The sequence below is a fragment of the Pseudopodoces humilis genome, chromosome 29 (assembly GCF_049639895.1).
Source record: "Pseudopodoces humilis isolate 2021_Gansu_Grassland_sample_001 chromosome 29, ASM4963989v1, whole genome shotgun sequence".
NCBI classification, from domain to species: domain Eukaryota; kingdom Metazoa; phylum Chordata; class Aves; order Passeriformes; family Paridae; genus Pseudopodoces; species Pseudopodoces humilis.
In genome coordinates this window covers 3,188,372-3,207,189 of record NC_142228.1, presented here as the reverse complement: position 1 = coordinate 3,207,189, position 18,818 = coordinate 3,188,372, and the positions used below count along the sequence as shown (strand labels likewise).

At 40.5% G+C, this 18,818-nt stretch overlaps 1 protein-coding gene across 5 annotated transcripts; it reads right to left on the bottom strand.

The window, feature by feature from the left end:
* Window positions 1-139: 139 nt before the first annotated feature.
* On the bottom strand, window positions 140-18,523 carry NBR1 (NBR1 autophagy cargo receptor). 5 transcript variants are annotated; one of them, XM_005531490.3, is made up of 21 exons: window positions 18,350-18,523; window positions 16,064-16,126; window positions 14,745-14,763; window positions 14,342-14,364; window positions 13,335-13,529; window positions 12,748-12,822; window positions 11,461-11,678; window positions 10,290-10,454; window positions 9,609-9,815; window positions 8,802-8,961; window positions 7,994-8,281; window positions 7,421-7,573; window positions 6,883-6,958; window positions 6,454-6,564; window positions 5,484-5,666; window positions 5,228-5,362; window positions 4,549-4,909; window positions 4,169-4,266; window positions 3,573-3,642; window positions 2,765-2,870; window positions 140-2,373 (listed from the first exon to the last, which is right to left on the bottom strand). In XM_005531490.3, the coding sequence occupies exons 1-21, from the start codon at window positions 18,506-18,508 to the stop codon at window positions 2,200-2,202; spliced, it is 3,039 nt and encodes a 1,012-aa protein (XP_005531547.2). In that variant the 5' UTR covers window positions 18,509-18,523; the 3' UTR covers window positions 140-2,199. The 5 variants fall into 5 exon arrangements, with proteins under 5 accessions (XP_005531547.2, XP_087924200.1, XP_087924201.1 ...); XM_088068074.1 differs by having other exon boundaries at window positions 140-2,370; XM_088068075.1 differs by lacking the exon at window positions 18,350-18,523 and adding an exon at window positions 16,529-16,549.
* Window positions 18,524-18,818: the final 295 nt, after the last annotated feature.

Genomic DNA, 18,818 nt, shown 5'->3' with positions numbered 1-18,818 from the left:
ACCCCATCCCAAACCCCAGCCCCAGGCAGCAGGGCTTGGAACCCCATCCCACACCCCAGCCCCAGGCAGCAGGGCTAGGAACCCCATCCCAAACCCCAGCCCCAGGTGCTGCGCTCGCCCGAAATAAGATACAGAGGTCTCATCTGCTCTATAGAATATATTATAAATTATATCATGCATCCATTAACAAAATATACAAAGCCAACGGAAATATATCTATCTTAAGCCAGAGCATACAGCATCTAAACTCTAGTAAAAAGTAACCTAAAGAGAATAGCATCTCACACTTGCCATTTCAATCCGCAATGAAGTGTTCCTCCTCAAATGTTTTAGTTTTATAATTCATAGAACATGTGAATTCATTCCAAGTACGAAGGTATGCACGGCAAACATGGGTCCTGCTGGGCCTGAGACCCAAGCAAATAACCACACTGCTTCAGTGTCATCAGCTTCTGCATTTCACCCTTGTGCTTTCCTCCTTGTTCTAGAGTTGGCATTAGTCAAAAGCTACTCAAAACAACACACCCAAGTTAAGGTGGAAAGTTACAGAAGGATCTTTAACTGGTCCACAGCACACAGTTGTACTGGTATACAGAGAGATGGGAAACACTGCAAAATACCTCTACTGTATTTCAAAATAAGCATTTAAGAGTATATCTTCCACAATCTATAAAAATAGGTTTAAAATGAAAGTGGTATGATACATTTGTTTTCTTGAACTATTTTAATGGTATTTTATCTCTATGGGTACTAAGTCTTTTAAAAAATTACTGCTAACTTGGTCAGCCACAATACTGACACTGCTTCAGCTATACTGTGACAAAACAGAACACTAGTTTGAAGCAGGAATAATATAAAATATTTTAGAATCAATGGTTTCTTACTACAGCAAGGAAAAATGTTTACTTGAAAGTAAGAATGTAACCAACACTGTCACCTGCTGAGGGACTGAAGTCTGAGGAGTTATCTATGGATACCCCCACTGCACAGCAGTGTCTGGTGCTCATTTCTTGTCATTCTTCAGAATCAAATCTCTCAGCATATTTAGAAGGGAATTCTTAGATTTCCAAATTAAATACAGGCTTCTAAAAAATCTTACGAGAAAAATGAATTCTACATATGTGGCTATGGAAACACAGGACCAGCTAAAACCATCAGAGGAGACTGTACATTTGAAAGTGCTTAAGTTAATGCATTTTTCAAACTCTAATGTAAAATTATGTGATCCCTGCTTCAAGCATTCTTTCCATTCCTGAACATTACCAAAATTTGTACTCAAGTTCAGGTCTGGATTCCTACACATTCTTGCATTTTTTAATGTGATATTAACAGAGTAAAATGTTCGCATTTAGTAGTGAAAAAAGGTAAGGGTCAAATTTTTAATATTTTTACAAAGAGCCTGTAAAGATTCCTAGAAAAGCCTTTCCTACCCTTACACTCTGTTTTTAACAAAATATTTTATGTAGGTTATACTTCTACTGTTAGAGATCTGGTGTGCGCTATCATTACTGATTCAATTGCTGGTGGTAATTCTCCTGCTTCATTCCGCTACAGCAAGCAACAACTTCACTGGTGTTCATCAGTTTAACTGCAGTTACACTTTCAGACTTTTCAAAAGTCATTTGATGATATAAGATGGCTTTCTTCTATGAGTAAGTTCTTTTTCTTAGAATAATTCATAAGATTTAAATTTGTCAGTTTACTATCACACATTGGAAAACCAATTACTAAATCCTCAGAAGAAACTCCTAGTTTCAGGCATCTCTTGTAAATTAAGCAGGACTACATTTTACACTGGTTTCTATTCCAAAGCTAACTAAGCCAACAAAAAATTTCCAGCTGCCTGAAGAAAAAGTGTGTACACAATAAAATGGGAAGTTCTCATCTGAGTACAAAGTTTAGCTCTACATGATTCCCTGGTAAAAGGATTTGATCTGAAATTAGATTTAAAGTCTACTCATTTAACTATGAGATTCAAATAGTAACTGAAATTCCATTTCAAGAGATGCCACAAGGGTTGTTTGACATTTCCATGAGGGTAAAAAAACAAAAAAAAAAAAGAAGTCAAATGCTCAAAGAAAAGCCAAAATTTTAAGTCAAACCTCCAAACAGAGAGCAGCTGAGGAGCAGCCTGCTACTCTTGCAATCTTTAATTAGAGTTTACTCAATGAAGACTATTCCTTTCTCCGCCAGGCAGGTTTAGCACCTACTGCACCAGTCTCTGTTACTGATATGAAGCAATTCAGTTACCACTTCAATCATGTTATTGTTGTGTTTCTTCAGCAGCCTCAAGTTTAACTGCCTGTCACAGAATCCCATCTCACACAGACTGGACAGCAGAGTGGCAGTCTGCTCTTCTGGAGCTGCAGGCTGCTGAAAATAAAAGACAGTAAGATAAGCTAAAAAGGTTAATTTACTTTTTGCCATTTGAACTAGAGGCCCTGCATTATACTAGGCTCAAGCTGAGGCACAGAGGCTCTTCTGGCCTTTAAATGGCATTTAAGCCATTTATAATCCCCTTTATTGCTCACTTAGAAAGGTGAGTTACTACTCTTACACGATGCTACCAGAGACATGCTTCCATCCCTACAGCATGGATTTCCCAGTCTGCTGAGAGCAGCAAACCTCAAAGGGACAGCATCAAATTTAACATTTTACATTAACTCCAATATAGCATATTGATACACTTAAAAAATATGCACCTATACATTTATGGTTGTCTTAATTCTATGAAACTCATACAGCACACAGGAAAGACATTCACCTGTTCAATAATGGGTGGTCCAGCAAATAATGCTTTGTAGGCAGAAGCAGCGACTGACAAAGCTCCTTTCATGAGTTCTCCAGCAATGCTGCTTCCTTGAGGGTACCTGTGAAGAGAGCAGGTGCTGCTTTAGGGTCAGTAAAGCCAAGGGTTTTTTTAGTGAAATGCAAGTTGCTGCCTGTTGAGGCAAGGACTGTTGGAGACAACAGCCTGTGATCCAAAGGAATCAGTAATCTTTGGGAAATGAGCTATACAAGAACTCATTATTTTTTCTTGACACCTTCTATTAAATTGTGGGTGTATGCTTTCCATGAAGTGACCTTTTGTAAAGAGTTTCATGTTCTCATCTAGAAAAGAACATACCTACATGAAAGCTGTGCACTAACACATCCATTCAGGGTAGAGTAATTTCTATTTGTTTTCTATTAATACTTAAGTTACTTAATATTCTACTCAACGTTTTAACTTACTGCTCCAGTCTCAGTATTTTAAGACAACTTTATAGCTAACTTGTAAAATCCCCATTCTAAGAATGCTGACATTTTCCTGATTAAAAAAACACAGAATTTTACAAGCATTCAACTTGAGCTCTTCATTAGCTTTGGCTTGCCAGTTCTGCATCCTTTTGATTTGTGCACAAGTAGAAACCAAGATCTTATGAAAATATAACATGTTTGCTTTAAGAAGGGAGGCCTCTCTCCAAATTAATGACTACATGAAATCTGTAGGCCAGAGCTTTTTCCTAGGTGTCTAAACTGTTCTCAGTCAAAAAAAGGTGCTTGTGAAGTCACAGCTTCAGCTTCATTACCTTGGGTTTTCTGAGAACTTAGTGAGAAATGCAGAAGATCCTGGCCCATGATTATCTTCACCGCTGGGGTCTGGAAGAGCAAATGTCAATGTATCCAGTTAAAGACAGTTAAGCTGGAGAAATGCAACACATACATAAACAGCAGAAAGTTTATCTCAGTCCAACACTAATACTCTGAGTTTAGTTATGCAGACCAGGTACTGCAGTGAAAGCAGTCAGAAGATTTCCAGAACCATATGACTGATTCATCAGAGGTGTTTAACACGAGAGGAGCTGCTGTCTCAGTGACTGTAACAGCAGCTTAAATGCATAGCTCATTAATTCCAGAGCAAGGTAATTTTCCACATGCCTGTAAGTACTTTTGAGTATCCTCTCACCATTTCCTATAATAGATGTTCTTAACTGATCCACAAAGCAAATTATTTCTTTATTTGCAACATCCATATAGCAAAAGTTTAACACCCAGAGAAAAACTAAAATCTTTATTTGGTAGATTTTCTGCTCTCCTAAAGAGAAACAAGACATCAAATTCAATACTAGGCATAAGGAAAAGGTGATAGCCATAGTCTGTACCCTTCATTAAATACTGTCAATACCTTCTCTTTGTATTTGATCATGAGGAGCAGAAGAGATATTCTCTGAAGCTGGTGTGTTTGGTTCTTGGAAGATAGAATTCTGAAGAGATGAAAGATTCCTGAGAACATAAGGCAAAAACATCAGTATTGTTATTCTACATGTACACACATAAATAAGTTATGGTCAACAGAAAAAACTTCACATGCTCCTCTCTCTCCCTCCCTTGCACTCACCCACATCGGTGAGTACAGGCTCTATAAAAAGTTGCAGGGTTTAAGAACATTTACCTCAGTATATGATAAAACTGTTGTTACAACAATTCCTGTTTGGAAAGTGATAGACCTTGCAGACTTTACAGCAATACCAGCATCACCATTTTGTTCTTGTCCCCAAATCATACCTTTGTGCCTGGGGTAAGCTGTCCACAGTCCCTGGGGTTAATGGTCCTGCAGCCAATGTTGGGGAAGTTGTCAGTGTATCACTGACCCTCTGGATCTGTGGCTGGCTTCCTCCTTCTGTGTTCTCTGCTACTGTTTCAGGTTCTCCTGCCTTTTCTAAACCAGGCTGAGAAAGAGCTGAACTATACATGGAGTCACCCAACGGCCGACTGGTGTCAAAGCACTCTGGGAGAATAATGATATAATCCTCTGAGGAAGCAGAGGAGCACTGACTCTGAACATCATCTTTATCATCTTCCTCTTCATCACAATTGCCAGTACCACTGCTGGGGCTTCTGCTCTCATCAGACAGTGGAAGATCCCCTAGTAGGAAAAAAAGTGAGGTATTAACCATAGTCTATTTTCTTTGGACAACAATGGAGACAGAATTGTCCCAGTTGTAAAAGACAAGTATTTAGAAACAAGTGTAAACCTTAGCTGCTGCCATTAATGGTGTAATTTTCCCTTTTGTGGGGAGGGTATATGTGAAGAGTAACAGATCTTAATGTTAAGCCTATGCAAATACACTGCTGGTATTAATGCTTCTAGTAAACCCAGGAGCAAGAGCTATACAGAGAACTTAAACTTCTTACACATGATCTTTTTACAACTTTATCTTGCATTCAAACCCATTTTACTTACCACTGGAATTTTCTGTCACTGGTTCTGACTGATGAATCTTTGCTTCCTTTTTGGAAGTGGAATTAGTATTTATCATAGGAGATTCTTCATTTATCATATTGCAACTGAAGGTGTCTTGCAATGCTTGTAAGGAGTCTAATAAAACCAATCAGGAAAAACAATCAAATGGTATCAAGCACCTGAGCTGAGCAATTTCTGCCTCATGTCTGACTGCAAATACACCAAGCCAGAGTAGGCAACTAATGATAGTACTTACTTTTGGGGTTTTTTTGTGGGGGTTTGTGGTCAGGTGCAGCATCCAGGGTCAGAGATCGAATTACAGTTTCACAGACAAACTGAGTCCCACTCATATCTTCCTCCCCTTCCTCCTGGTTCAATGCATGTTCAGCTTTCACTGTCACCACAGAGGAGTCCACAGAAAGGCAGGTTTCTGCCATTCCTTGGAAAGGGAAACATAACAGATTTTACCACAACAACAAGGAAATGTAACTATATGAAGAATTTTTTAGACTAGCCACAGCTAATATTGACTCTGTGTGTAAATTCCTTCTAAAAATTGAAAGATTTTTAAATTCAGCTCAAGCTGAATGTGGAAGTGATTGAGAAGTATGGGGAACACACCTGAAGTGTTTGGAGTACAACCTAGTCTATAAAGGGCAGATTGTTAAACTCTCCCAACAATTCTAGTGGTCAGATAAATCAAAAGAAGCATTTGAAAGGACTTCATACAAAGGCATGCAGTAATAGGACAGCAGGGAATGACTTTAACATGGAGGAGGGTATATTTAGATAGATATTAGGCAGAAATTCTTCCTTTTGAGGGTGGGGAGGCCTTGGCACAGGTTGCCCAGAGAAGCTGTAGCTGCCCCATCCCCTGGAAGTATCCAAGGCCAGGCTGAATGGGGCTTGGAGCAGCCTGGGATAGGGGAAGCTGTCCCTGCTCATGGCAGGGGGTGTGGAACTGAATAATCTTAAACGTTCCTTCCAACACAAACCATTCTGCAATTCTATGATTGCTATTTCCAAATCTATATATATTATACTCCAACCTCTGTAATCACTAATGTAGTGTCAGACTCCAGGCTTATGAGCCAAACATTTACTTTTTTTTTTCCAAGGAAGAGGAAGACAGTAGTTAGAACTCCTTTTAGGCATCAGGTTTGCTGACTACACAGAAGTGACAATATCCTCCCTTCACCCCCAAGCTCCTCAGGACTACTGCTTACCAGGCACTAGTTTAAATCCACTCCCCTCGTTCTCCTCCTCTATCTGACCTAAGCCAGGTTTCTCCAGCAAGGGGCTGTCACGTGGCAAAGGGGACATGCATGGAGTCATGTCTGGAAAACACAGGGAGGAAAGACAATTGGCACTAAAGGAGAAGGAGCCTCCATGAGGTAACATTTTTAAAATTTATTCTTTTTAAGGGAAATTCTTTCAAGACTGAAGAAACTTAGTTATTTTGCAAGATAATCTGGTGGAATAAGCAACTAGCTTTGCATTACTCTGCCTCTGGCTGTGCAAAGAAAATGGCAGCATTCCTCAACACCTGGAATGTTATGTTCTTGGGGATATGAAGGTGAAAAGAAGCCAAGACTGAAAAACACAAAGGATAGCGATCTGTGCTCTAGAGAGCACACAGAATACGGGAGCCTTACCAACAGGAGTATTGTGTGGCACTCGCTCCAATTCCTGCACAATATTAATGTCCAACAGCTCAAACGACAGCAAATCCTACAGGAAAAAGCACACAGCTTCCATGAGCAAACTCTGAAACTGCATCCTATCTGTACTTGGCAGCACAGACCCCACTGATATACAAATAACACTTTGCTCCTCAACACGACCTCAGGGGGCAGTTTTCCCACAACATACATTTACATCATTGAATATGGTGCACAAATTAGGGCAGCAAGGGACAAAGCTAAGAACTCCCTTGTTAGGGCCAGAGAAAGAGTCAGCACTGAGTCTTTTTTGAGAATCTTAATCTTTCCTACACATACCCTCCACATAATGACAGTACCTAATACCAGTTTGGGAAAACAGCTCCACTATATAAAATGCAATATACTCTTTCCGAAAACAGTGGCCAATTTTAGAGCTCAGAAGCTTTATTCTTACAGATGTCTACCTACCTACCTAGGCACCAAACCCAATGTGGTTTTCTTTACATCTACCTGAATTTTAACACTTTACCTGTGCAGTCAGTAGATCAACAGATGGGATATAAAATTCTCTCTCACTTGGCAGATTTTTGATCTTTAAAGGAATAGTTGGCAGAGATATTTCAGCCTGCTCTGCAATTTCACCTATCAGTTGAGCACCTGTTTCTGTCTTTAAGGAAGCATCCTGCAAAAACAAAACACCAGAAGCCCCTTAGCCACAGTAAATAAAAGATCACATGGAATCTAAAGCCTGAATTTTGTGTAAACACACAAGTAATTTGAAAGACATTTCAATCAATTCATTACAGAGCTAAAAGGACAAGACCTAACAAAGAGAAATGCTGCAGTGTTTCAGTTCAACCAAAGAAGACAAACAGCTGTAACAGACTGATAGCTAATGTCATACCTGTCATAAAGAACAACTACTTTAGAGTTTATAAATGCAATATATGTTATATTTCCTTCCTATTAAAAATAAATTTAAAAGCAAACAGCTAAAAGAATCCCCTGGAATAGTTAGATAGGAATACTTTGCCAAATAATACACAATGCTCCTTCTCCAAGGCAATTCTGAACTGCCCCAAATACCAGGTGAGTGACTTGCCTGTTTGGTTGTGCAACCTCTGCTCTTCTGACAGGAGTCAGAATCCTTCCAATCACCTTCTACACAGTCAGCAGCTGGAGAGGGATCCACAACAATACTGCACCAGATCCTTGGCCCAAACTGTTCCCCTCTGTGCGACAGTCTCCAGTGAGAAGTGTAAGTTCCTTCTATATTGGGAGCTACAAACTCAACTGAAACAGTTCCTACTTGTCCAGATGGAAGGGATGGCACTAACACATCTTTTTTCTCAGCAGATGCCAAGGTCAGATTACCCCACATAAGTTTCAACTGAAATAGACCAGAGAAAAAGCCAAAAGTTAACTTCTCAAGCTTCTCTGCCAAGTGTGGGCAGCAGGAAGCAGGGCTGCTCTGCTGAAAGGCCTTATAGATACCAGGCATGGGGAAGACAAGGTGCTAGTACACATCCCCACATCAGTCACTACCAACACAAAGATAGCCTCATCTTTCAACACAAATGCAGGTACTCGCAGAACAAAGGGATTTGGAAGTCAGAAAAGCAAAAGAGCTGTTGTAAACAGGGTCAAACTGTACCATAATAACATGGGGGACACACTATTAATGGGAAACATGTCCAGTGATGGTATTCTGAATTGCTTTCTTCCTATAGTCTACACTTGTGAAGAGCAGCAGTGATTCTGGCACAGCTTATTGCCCCAGAATTCCCAGCTATGAATCAACAGGCCAAAGGAAATCTTAACAGAGAACAGATCCTAACAGAGAATTCACATACAAATGTTATCTTCCAGTATGATTTTAGTCTGTAGAAGGAAGAGCTAAGGCAAGATACCTTTGTGTCTGAGCTCCATTCCACATTGCCAGTATTTTTCATTCGCCAGTGTTTGATAAACTTTGTTCCTGGCTTCAGGTGAGTACCATCAGGCAAATTCTCATCCACAAATACTGCACTTAGTGTTGGGACAATTGCTTGGAAGGGTTGATTAGGATTCCTGGGATTGGAGAGAGGAAACAAAAAAAACAAAATACACCAAAACTGAGGAAGTTCAGCTGCTGATTAATGTTAATTTGGCTTTTAAATACCCTAAATGGAAGGGATGAATTAAATAAACAAACTATACAAGTTTTACACTGCATATTCATAAAGGGAGTGGGAAATGCAGAGTAGCTGCCTGCAAAGGCTGCTGTCTAATGAACCTCAGCTTAAGAGCACATTAAAGTAAAAAAGAAATAGCACTGAACATAAATATACAGAATGTACTTGACTTTATGCAGACACAATAAAGCAGGAAGATACAGACTTTTTTAAAACTGGCAGCAATGTTAATTTATGCTGTATGAGCATGCATGTGTATGTATAATCCTAGGCACTCCCCTTCCTCCTAAATCTGCATAAATCACTAAGTCTCTGGTAATAACCATCAGTCCCTTTTTTTTTTTTTCTTTCTCCTACTCTCCCTCCTCTCAACTAAAACCATTCTACATTGCAAATTGCATTTAGACAGAATTCTCATACAGTCAAATGACAAATCATACTTCAAATGAGCAATTTCATAACCTTCCTCCTGTTACTTTAACTTGGTCTCATAACAAAAGGTCAGACAGCACAACTACCAGATGCTCAGTTAACAAGCCTTACAGGAAGGTATTAGGCTGGAGACTCTCAGATTTCAGAGTAGGTGAGCCATTTGTTTCCAATACATGGATAGAGTTCCACAGATGAATTTTCCTGTGCAATTTTAGCTGCTTTTTGAGCTCTCGGACCTCTGCTTTTCGCTGTTTCTTTTCTGCTCGCAATCTTTGCTTCTCTGCCTTCAGAAATCTTTTGTCCATCTGCTTCTGGAGTCTGCAAAGCAATTAACACACTTTATTACATTAAACTGATCAGAATTTATTTCTAGCCAATGGAGTCTTGGTCTCAAGGAAGCCCTTCATGAAATATACCACACTTCTAGACTGGATACCAAATGATTTTAAAAGAACATCCTCACAGTTGCTTTTGGAACTACTTTGAATGGTCGCTGAAAGAACAAAAAAAAGGCAGACATAGAATGCTCAAAGAAAAAGCAAGTTCTCAAAGTTTATTACCCACCTATGACACAAAAGTCTGTCTTTTCTACTTTGTTATTAAAAACACTGTACGATTTATGACTTAGGCCCTTTATGAGTATGTCGCTATTTTTAACTACTCATATGAAAGTTTGAGTACCCTTTCCATTTCTTGTTATCTTTAAAATAAAATAAAAGCTGAACCTCAACTCCAGCACAAGTGTTTTCACTTGCAATCAGGACAATCTTGCCAGGTATTGCCAGCATTTACCTGACTTGCTCCAGAGTAGCAGGCAGGCGTGGGGAGAGCTCTGCCAGGCTGTAACTGTCAGCAGCACAGGGGATGGGTCTGCGCAGCTTTAACAAGACGTGGTTTGGATCATGTGCATATGTTCCTGCTTCACACTCTTCACAGATATTGTAGGCTGGGCAAAGGCTGCAAAGCAGAAAAGACAGAAGGATATCAAGAGGCAAAGAATTTCTGCTGAGAAACTTTGTATCATGCCATCACTGTAAGTAGTTCCCAAGTGACAGCAGCTGGATGTCTCACTTATAGATCAGTATTTGGAGCCATGTGGAATACCTACATGATTATCTCTCTCTTCGTGGAAAAACTGCAACACAGTTCCCATTTCTTTGAACACATATTGGAAAAAAACTGATGCTTCCTTTAGCACAAGTGACTAAAATTGTTGCTACAAAGGGCAGTACATTTTATCAAAATCCAGGGCCAGAAACAGCACCATACTTATGAAAATACAGAGGCTAAGTCAACAAGCATTCAGGAATGCAAAGCAGATTGCTCCTCCAGGAACAAGGCTGATAAAAAACAGATTGTCCTCTCCTGACAGCAAAAAAAAAAATCCAAAGAAAAACTGTTGGCATTTCATCCACAGTTTCTGTCTAATCCCAAACTGCTGGTCTTTACAGCAATTGCCTCATTCAAATAAAACTCTCACTTTTAACACCTCACTTGAGACATTCATCAAAATCTACTTCATATTTTTAGACAGACAACAGTACAATCATTAAAAAAAGTATGACCTACCTTAGTCTCACTGACTCTAAGAACCAAACAAACAACTATAACAGACTAGCAGTTCCGAGCCGTGCTTTTTTTGTTTAGTTAACCAAACAAAACATTTCCTGTTACAATTACTGCATGTCCTATGCAGATATGGTGAGAAGCCATTGAGAATACAGCGTACTAAAGTTCTCACACTTTAACAATTGCCTTTTCCCAAAATAGTATTAATCTTGCTTTTATGCAGATAAAGTCTAGTGACCACAGGAGAGAACATCAGCTGTTGGTGAGACACATAGCAGACATTCTACAGCAGGCTGCAGATTAGGAACCTGGGAGTATCTAAGCCCAAGGCAGTTTCTCAGACTCACTCTCAGGCTGTGCACATCAGGTTCCTCCCACTCCCATCACACTCTACCTGCACTGGTAGCGCACCCCAACGATGCGAGCCTGGCAGCTGCAGCAGGAGATCAGCCAGTCACACGGGCTGCTGCTCCCCAACGGGCTCTCTGAAGGTGCAGCTGCTGCTGGAACTGAGCTCTCACAGAAATCTGGAGGCTGATTGCGATGAACAAGCTTCTCATACAGCTTCTGCTCCAGCCTCTCAACAGTCTCCTTAACTACTTGTTCCCTGAACTGGAAAGAAATTAAAGCGGTCATGAATGAGAGCCACTTACTAAGTTTGAAAAGTTGAGTTATATTGTCACAAGTCTCCCAATCTGTCAGTAGTCACAGACTACTTCAGAGTCATTTCCCCTACCCCCAGCACACTCTTCATAAAATTAAACAAATACCACATTCAGCAGAGAGGACTTTTATTTTAGAAAATACCAACCCAGACCTTTTAAGAAGTCAAGTCAAGTTAAAAATCACGCATTTGTGCTTACAATATTGTTTTTCTTCCATAAGCTTGCCTGAAGGGAAGGAAACTCATCTCCAAAACAATTACCCCAACTCCCAAACCCCTCTGGACTCTCTACCATTAAGGTCTGATTAGCCCATCAGTGTTTTAAATGTAACCATGAATTTCCCCTATTTTTAGTTTGTATAAATAGGTGACAAAGGAAAGGAGACGTTAGAGAAAAAAGCTTAAAGATAAATGCACATAATTTCAAAAACTTGCTAGCTAATGAATTCTTTGCAGTGATATCAAACTGCTTTTCAGTGATGTTTATTAACTGTTCAAAACAAGTTAACATCCACATCTTAACCTGTAGCTTATTGTCAATGGCTGCCTGAAAGTATTTTCTCAAAGTCAAGAAAAGTAAGGTCATCAGATGCTCTGCTTTCAACCACAGGAAACCAAAAGTATTGCCCTGCAGAAACTGGGCAATCAAGAGCCTACAAGAGCACCACTGTTCCATGCTCTCCCACAATGAGTGGTCTGCAATTCCTATGGCTGTCTGGAGCACCACAAGGATTCTGTTATAGGAGCTACTTAAAACTACACTCAAGCTAATCAAATGCATAAACTAAACATTCCACTTTTCACAAACTGTATGGACCAAGTTCATGGTTTTGGTGTTTTTTAAGGTACCCTTCCACTGTAGACACAGTTAGACATCTAGTTCTCATGAAGAACCTGGCCACAAGTCCTGATGGCAAGAGTGTTCAGACGTCCAGAGTCAGGCATCACAAAGATCTCTTCCATGCACAACTTTTTATGTATTTAAGTATACCAAAACTTGCAAGACAATACACTTACTGTTTCCAAGTAGCTAGTAAACCATTCTGGAGGATTTTCATTTATGATTTCTGGTCTGGTCTGATTTAACTTTTGCTGGGAAAAAAAATAAACAACAAAATAAACACAAAGGATGCAAATTTTTTGAAAAAAACCCCAACACAGCAAGTTAACTGCTGAAATAGCTTTTAAGTGTCTTTATATAAAAATATTCAAAGTTCTTCAGAAAACAGTAGAGAAGCAACACAAAATAGCCACTAACATTTTCCTGAACCATTTCTGCCTCATTAGCATTTGAGTGTAATTACACACCAAAGTCAAGTCAACCAGAAGTTACCAGATGTCAATGAGGGCTTCAGGAGATGAATTGCTCCATTTATCAAAATACCTAACAATGGGCAACATGAAAGCACCTGTATTTCTAAAGATAGCATCAAATTATCCTCTTGAAGACATTCAGACTATTTGGTGAGCTTCAACAGGTGCAGGTAACTGAAAACAGAGACCAGCTTCTGAACTCAGTTTTATGTATGACTAAAGAGGACAATAAGTCTACAAAGTGAATTACATTTTTTAATTCTTTGCTTTAATGCAGCTCAGTCTCTTACCTGAATGGTCATCTCCTCATTATTTTTTAATTCTTCCTCAAATCCCTGAGCTAGCATGGAATGCAAAAGTGGTTTCTTCTCATCTTTAGGAAGCACCAGCTTTTCTGTCACAATTTTTTCATGTTGTTGCAAACCACGAGAAGAGTTCTTCTCATAGACATTCATCTGAAGCTGATTTCCTTGTTTAACTGCAATCTAAATAAACAGTACAGACATACACCATGTTTTCCACTCATAATCAGGATTAAAAATCTGTAAAAATACAGTATTACACTACATTGGAGAGTTTGGGGAAAGGGTGGGGAAAGACTAACAGACACAAAATGAAAAACTGAGAGAGATGCCAAGGTAGAGTCAGTTGATGCTCTACATCTGAGAGGTTACTAATATGCTTATTAAAAAAGTTTATTAAAAGCCAAGATAGTCATGCAAATATTCTAGTGGAATTTTTCAGCCTACAATAAAGTGTTCATAGGAGCCAGTAAACAATAGATTGTGTCCAGCAATTTATGATTATTTTGAAATTCTCAGATTTGAAATTCAAACCATGAGCAAAATGTTTTGGAAGACTTAATAATGTAAAGTAGAAACATAAAGAAATGCAAATCTTATTTAGTCTAACTGCTTATAGAGTAACTAAGCATTGACTAAGTTTTAATTACGTATTCTGCAGCAGAGTCTATGTGGCAAGATTTTTGAAGGGTTTCACTAAAGCCCAATATTTCCAAATATAGGATTACTGTTGAAGGGTTTGAGAAAGTCAGTCTCTTAACCAACCCACTGCTGCTCAAGGTCCTGAATCCCAACTGCATATTCAACTAACTTATAAAAATGAACATAAACCAGGATGGAAGAAAAATATAATAAGACATTCAAGCTACTGTCCAAAGCTAGAAAACAGCTATTCTGATTTCCTGGGCCAGGTAATACCATTTTTTTTTCTCAGATACACCAACTCTAATTGGAGAAGGATGAATATATTGAAAAAAGTCAAAGAGCACATTTACCTTCAGAGCTTCTTCATATTCCTCTAAAGAAAAATAGAAAGAAATGTGAATGGCCCCTATCTTGCACAACAGATGTAAGTTTAGCACACAGTATTTAAAAACCCTTCTATGACAAGGGGCCTCCCCTACCTTCTGTAAATTCTCTTAAAATAGTGCAAGAAATTGTATACACAGCAACAAGCACACATTTTCACAGCTAAGAGCCACAACATTCTACTAATTCAGTCACTTCCAATTTGTTTCTATGGATCAAGTATTCTTTCCTTTGGGAAGAACTTGACGCCAAATCATATAAAAAATACAAATATCAAAAAAGCAAGCATTCTCAACTGCATCTTCAAAAAACTCAAGCAACAGTTGGGGTCTCTTTCTTGATTTGTAAATAAATAAAGCAGCAGCTCACCTTTGCTGTTCACAGAGACCTGCAAAGAGAAGTAACAGTGAACAAGAGCAACAGACCCAATTTTGCAATTCTCTTAAAATTAACATACTTCAGAATAAACATACTTTTATTCACGGTTTCTAAAACACCAGTCGTTTAGACATTTGTTACTGCTGCCATGTTTAATCATTACCCAAAGCTGTGGTGCTTTGAAGCAGCCCATGTTTGTTACTGGATGGGCACAGGAGGCAGTTCTGGCACTGCTGGCACCCAGAACAAGCGTGCTCTCCTCAGAAAGTCACTGCCTGTACCCCTGGGCTCACTGCACAAGTCCAGAGCTTGGCCCCAGTTGTTTTAACTGCCCAGTTAAGGATTTCAAAAGACCAATTAAATGTTTCATAAGCCCATTATTCTAAAGAAATTTATTTATCAATTCTGCACATAGAAGTCACTAACACAAGAAGCTATTTAATCTCCACAGCAATGCAGGATTCTGAACAACGTTTGCTCAGTATTTCAGAAAAAGCCTTCATAGATGCATCTATGTATTTATATATTATACAGGCTGGAAAATAAAGGGAGAATCATTCTCTGAAATGTTACTGGAAGCTTCTTGACATTTCCCTTTAGGGGAAGAAAGTAAGAAGAACCCCCATCTCATTTTGTAGAGCTATAATCCAAGCAGTGGAACACTGTATCTGTAAAAGGTCCTTTCTGTGTGAGAGTAACACTCCCCTCTGAATCTCCAGATAAACAAAAATAATATGAGAGGGTGAGACTGTGCCAAGCAGGAAGTTACTCAACAAGGACAACTAGAAGTAACCAATTTGTTTTCTGAGTCAATAATCTGCTTGGAGATTACAGCAATTGCATAAAGCAAGCAGAGGATTTGAGTACACCAGATCACTGAAGCAAACGTATGCTAATGACAGAGGACCTACGTTTTCCAGAGAAAGGACTCTAGATTGAAGAGAGAGGGCTTTACCACAGCTGCAAACACAAATAGTTACAACTACCTTATTCTCGTTAATAATAAAAAAAAAAATCCTCAACAGAAACATTCCTCCCTCAGAGCACAGGGAACCACTGGGTGTTTCAACAGGGTGAGAAAAAGAAAGGCAGTAGCTTCTAAAAAAGTATTTTAAGATATGTATGCTGCATTAAAACTACAAGACTATCAGCTATTTTCTTATTAAAAAGGCAAACATTCCCCCACCCCCATCTGCGTAACAGACTCTTCTGAAGGACTCACTACAAATCATCACAAGGCAGAAAGTCATTTCTGCCACCAATCATTTTTCGGCTGACTTATTGGGAGGGTGGGGTGGCAGGTATTTTACCTCATCATTATCCTCATCAATGTATTTGATCTGAATGTTGTCCAGGTCAAATGAAACTTTAACCTGTAATGAAAAGAAAGAACACAAAACCACAGTGAGGCAGAACTACAGAAGCCCACAGTTACTAGTGATTATTAATTTGGAGTAACATTAAAACCCTTCTATCCCTCTGTTCAGTTTCTCAGTTGAAGCAAACACTGTTTTACCAGATCCATTCCTCTGGAGTTGAACTCCTCCCAGTGCCTTCCCTTCAAGTTTTACTAACTTCCCCTAATGAAAAGAATAAACAAATTTCTTTCCTGTTCCACCTTGCCCAGTTAATGTTTACTCCAAAATAAATAATAATAACCTTCCCATTCTAAGAGGACAAGCTCAGGGTTAACAAACTCAGTCATGGTAAACACCGCAAAATATGAAGGCGAAGGCAAACAATCCCTAAATTCCATCTTTTACATTAAAAAGTACCTGGAAGATAGCTCAAATAGGTGATCAGTGTTTTTTCAGCCTATCAAAATTCAGAGACTAAAGCTGAGCAGTTGTTTTGCATTTTACATTAAAAAGGCAGAATGAGCAGCACCAAATGAACTATAAAATGAAAGCAGTTGTTTCCATATGCTGAGTCTTTGAGGCTCCTGTACATTTTTGTACCGGGTTCCAACAAAAGCTTCACTTTTCCCAACAGAAACTCTCTGAAACAACTGACACATGTCCTGCTAGCCCAGACCTAAGAGAACAACAGCAGCAGCCTCAGCCAGGAGAGGCTGCCTGGGGGAGTTACACAGTCCCACTGCAGCACATGGACACAGGGCACACACGGACACATTCTGCAGTGAACGTGCTCTGGAAGAACGTGCTGTTCTTCCAGCAACACAGCCCAAATTGTGTGAGTGCAGTGAGAGAACCAGCTTGTTTTGTCAGGAAGAAACTGTGCTCTGTACTTACATGGTCTAGCACCACAGATTGTTCCCCTAAACTCAAGGCAGAACAAGAGTTCACCTTACCCCTTATAAACATCAAACACAGTTAATAAAATATCAAAATATAAGAAAGACACAAGTTTAACTGATACTCCCTTGAAACAGCAATTCATACAACAGAGACAGCCCATGGTTCTATTTTGGTCAGGGAAACACTGTAATAGAACACCACACCTTGAACAAACACACCCTGGCTCTCAGAATACCTAAGATTAAGGGCAGTACAGTGCTTACACAGTAATCTGCTTCCAGCTTTGATGCAAGCAGGATTCTAACCAGCTCAGACATTCCTGCAGGGTCTACTTGCACTAAGTAAATTCAGTATTTTAAGACTGAACCAGTGCTTGCCTCTTTGAAAGGACTGAAATACAACAAGTGAAGATGATGCAGTTCAAATTTTGAACTTGAGCAATTCATAAAGCAAAACCCTCCTTATATGTATATTCAGATATACTAGCCAGAAAAAGAGCTGAAAGACAGAAAACAAAACAGCAACAAGATCTCTTCAGATGGGACTTTGAAAGCAAGCTAAAAAAATAGAACAGTTGCTACAGAATTAATTACAACAACAACAATAATAATAATAATAATAAATAATAATAATGTCAGTTTCATCATAGCCAAGGGAATCTTTACAACACAATTTCACCCTATGCCAATACAGGAATTGTCACTAAACAGCCCTGAAAACAAGCACCCAAACAAACTCTTATCTATACCAAGTGCATGATACAGAGACCTTCATAAGCAACTGCCCACACATGCACGGCCCTGTCAGGCGCTGTTCTACCCAAACCAGCACACACAAAGCTCGGGGAACCAAGGGACCAAACAAAATGTATTAGTGACTCAGTACCCCAGAGAGCACAGACAAACCGTCAGAAAAGCGACAGACGTGTGTCATTTCACCAAAGGTACTTCAATAAGAATAGAAAACAACAGGAATAGAATGTAATTTACGGAGGGATACAGAGCCAAACTAAGGGCCCATACCTGTGGAAAAGGGCAAAGAACACAGCTAAGACCACCTGCTCACACAAAAAAATAAGGGCCCTTGAGAATCTTTATCTAAACCAGGCCGTTCACGTCAATCTAAGCACACAGCAGCAGTAAACCTTACTGTTAAGGAAAAAGCATAAATCAAGATCGCAGCCGTATGCACCAGCAGTTCTAACAGCCTGTGAAATGCGGGACACCGCTTTGGAAGACGCTGGGCCCTCGAAGCCTGGCTGGCGCGGCCAGCACCTCACCGAGCCGGCTCCCCGCGGGGGACACCCCGCTCCGCCTCCCACGGCCAGCCTGCGCTCACCATGGCCTCCACATCGGCCCATGTCGTGTTTGCTGGGTCGGCCACGAGGAAGGTGCGGGTGTCGCGGCGGCAGGTGATGCGCAGGGTGACCCGCGGCTCCATGGCGCGCTCCCGCGGGGCCGGGGCCGGCGGCGCCAGCCCTCCCGACAGGCACAACATGGCGGCCCGAGGGCGGCCGGCCGGGCTCCCGCTGAGCGCGGATATTGGCGGAGCCGCCTGCCACTCATCCGCCCCGCCGCTCTGGTTGGTCGGAGGGCGGAGCCAGGAGGGCCGCGGAACCACAACAATAAACAGAGCCGGGCGCGTGCGCGCGCACCGCGGCCACGCACGTCCGGCGACTGCGCCGCGCGGCGCTGGCGTACGCCGGGATCACGTGGCGGCGGCGGCAGCCAATCAGCGGCCAAGCACGGGCGATGAGGCCGGGCCGGCCCCGCCCCCCCGAGGCGGAAGGAGCCCGTCAGAGGGCGCT

Excerpts from the sequence above, each read along its gene's own strand:
- NBR1 (XM_005531490.3), bottom strand. The coding sequence starts at position 18,508 with ATGTTGTGCCTGTCGGGAGGGCTGGCGCCGCCGGCCCCGGCCCCGCGG. Across the intron at positions 6,959-7,420 it reads TTGATCTACTGACTGCACAG|GATTTGCTGTCGTTTGAGCT; the intron begins GTAAAGTGTTAA and ends TTTTTCCTGTAG. Across the intron at positions 6,565-6,882 it reads GCCACACAATACTCCTGTTG|ACATGACTCCATGCATGTCC; the intron begins GTAAGGCTCCCG and ends TGTGTTTTCCAG.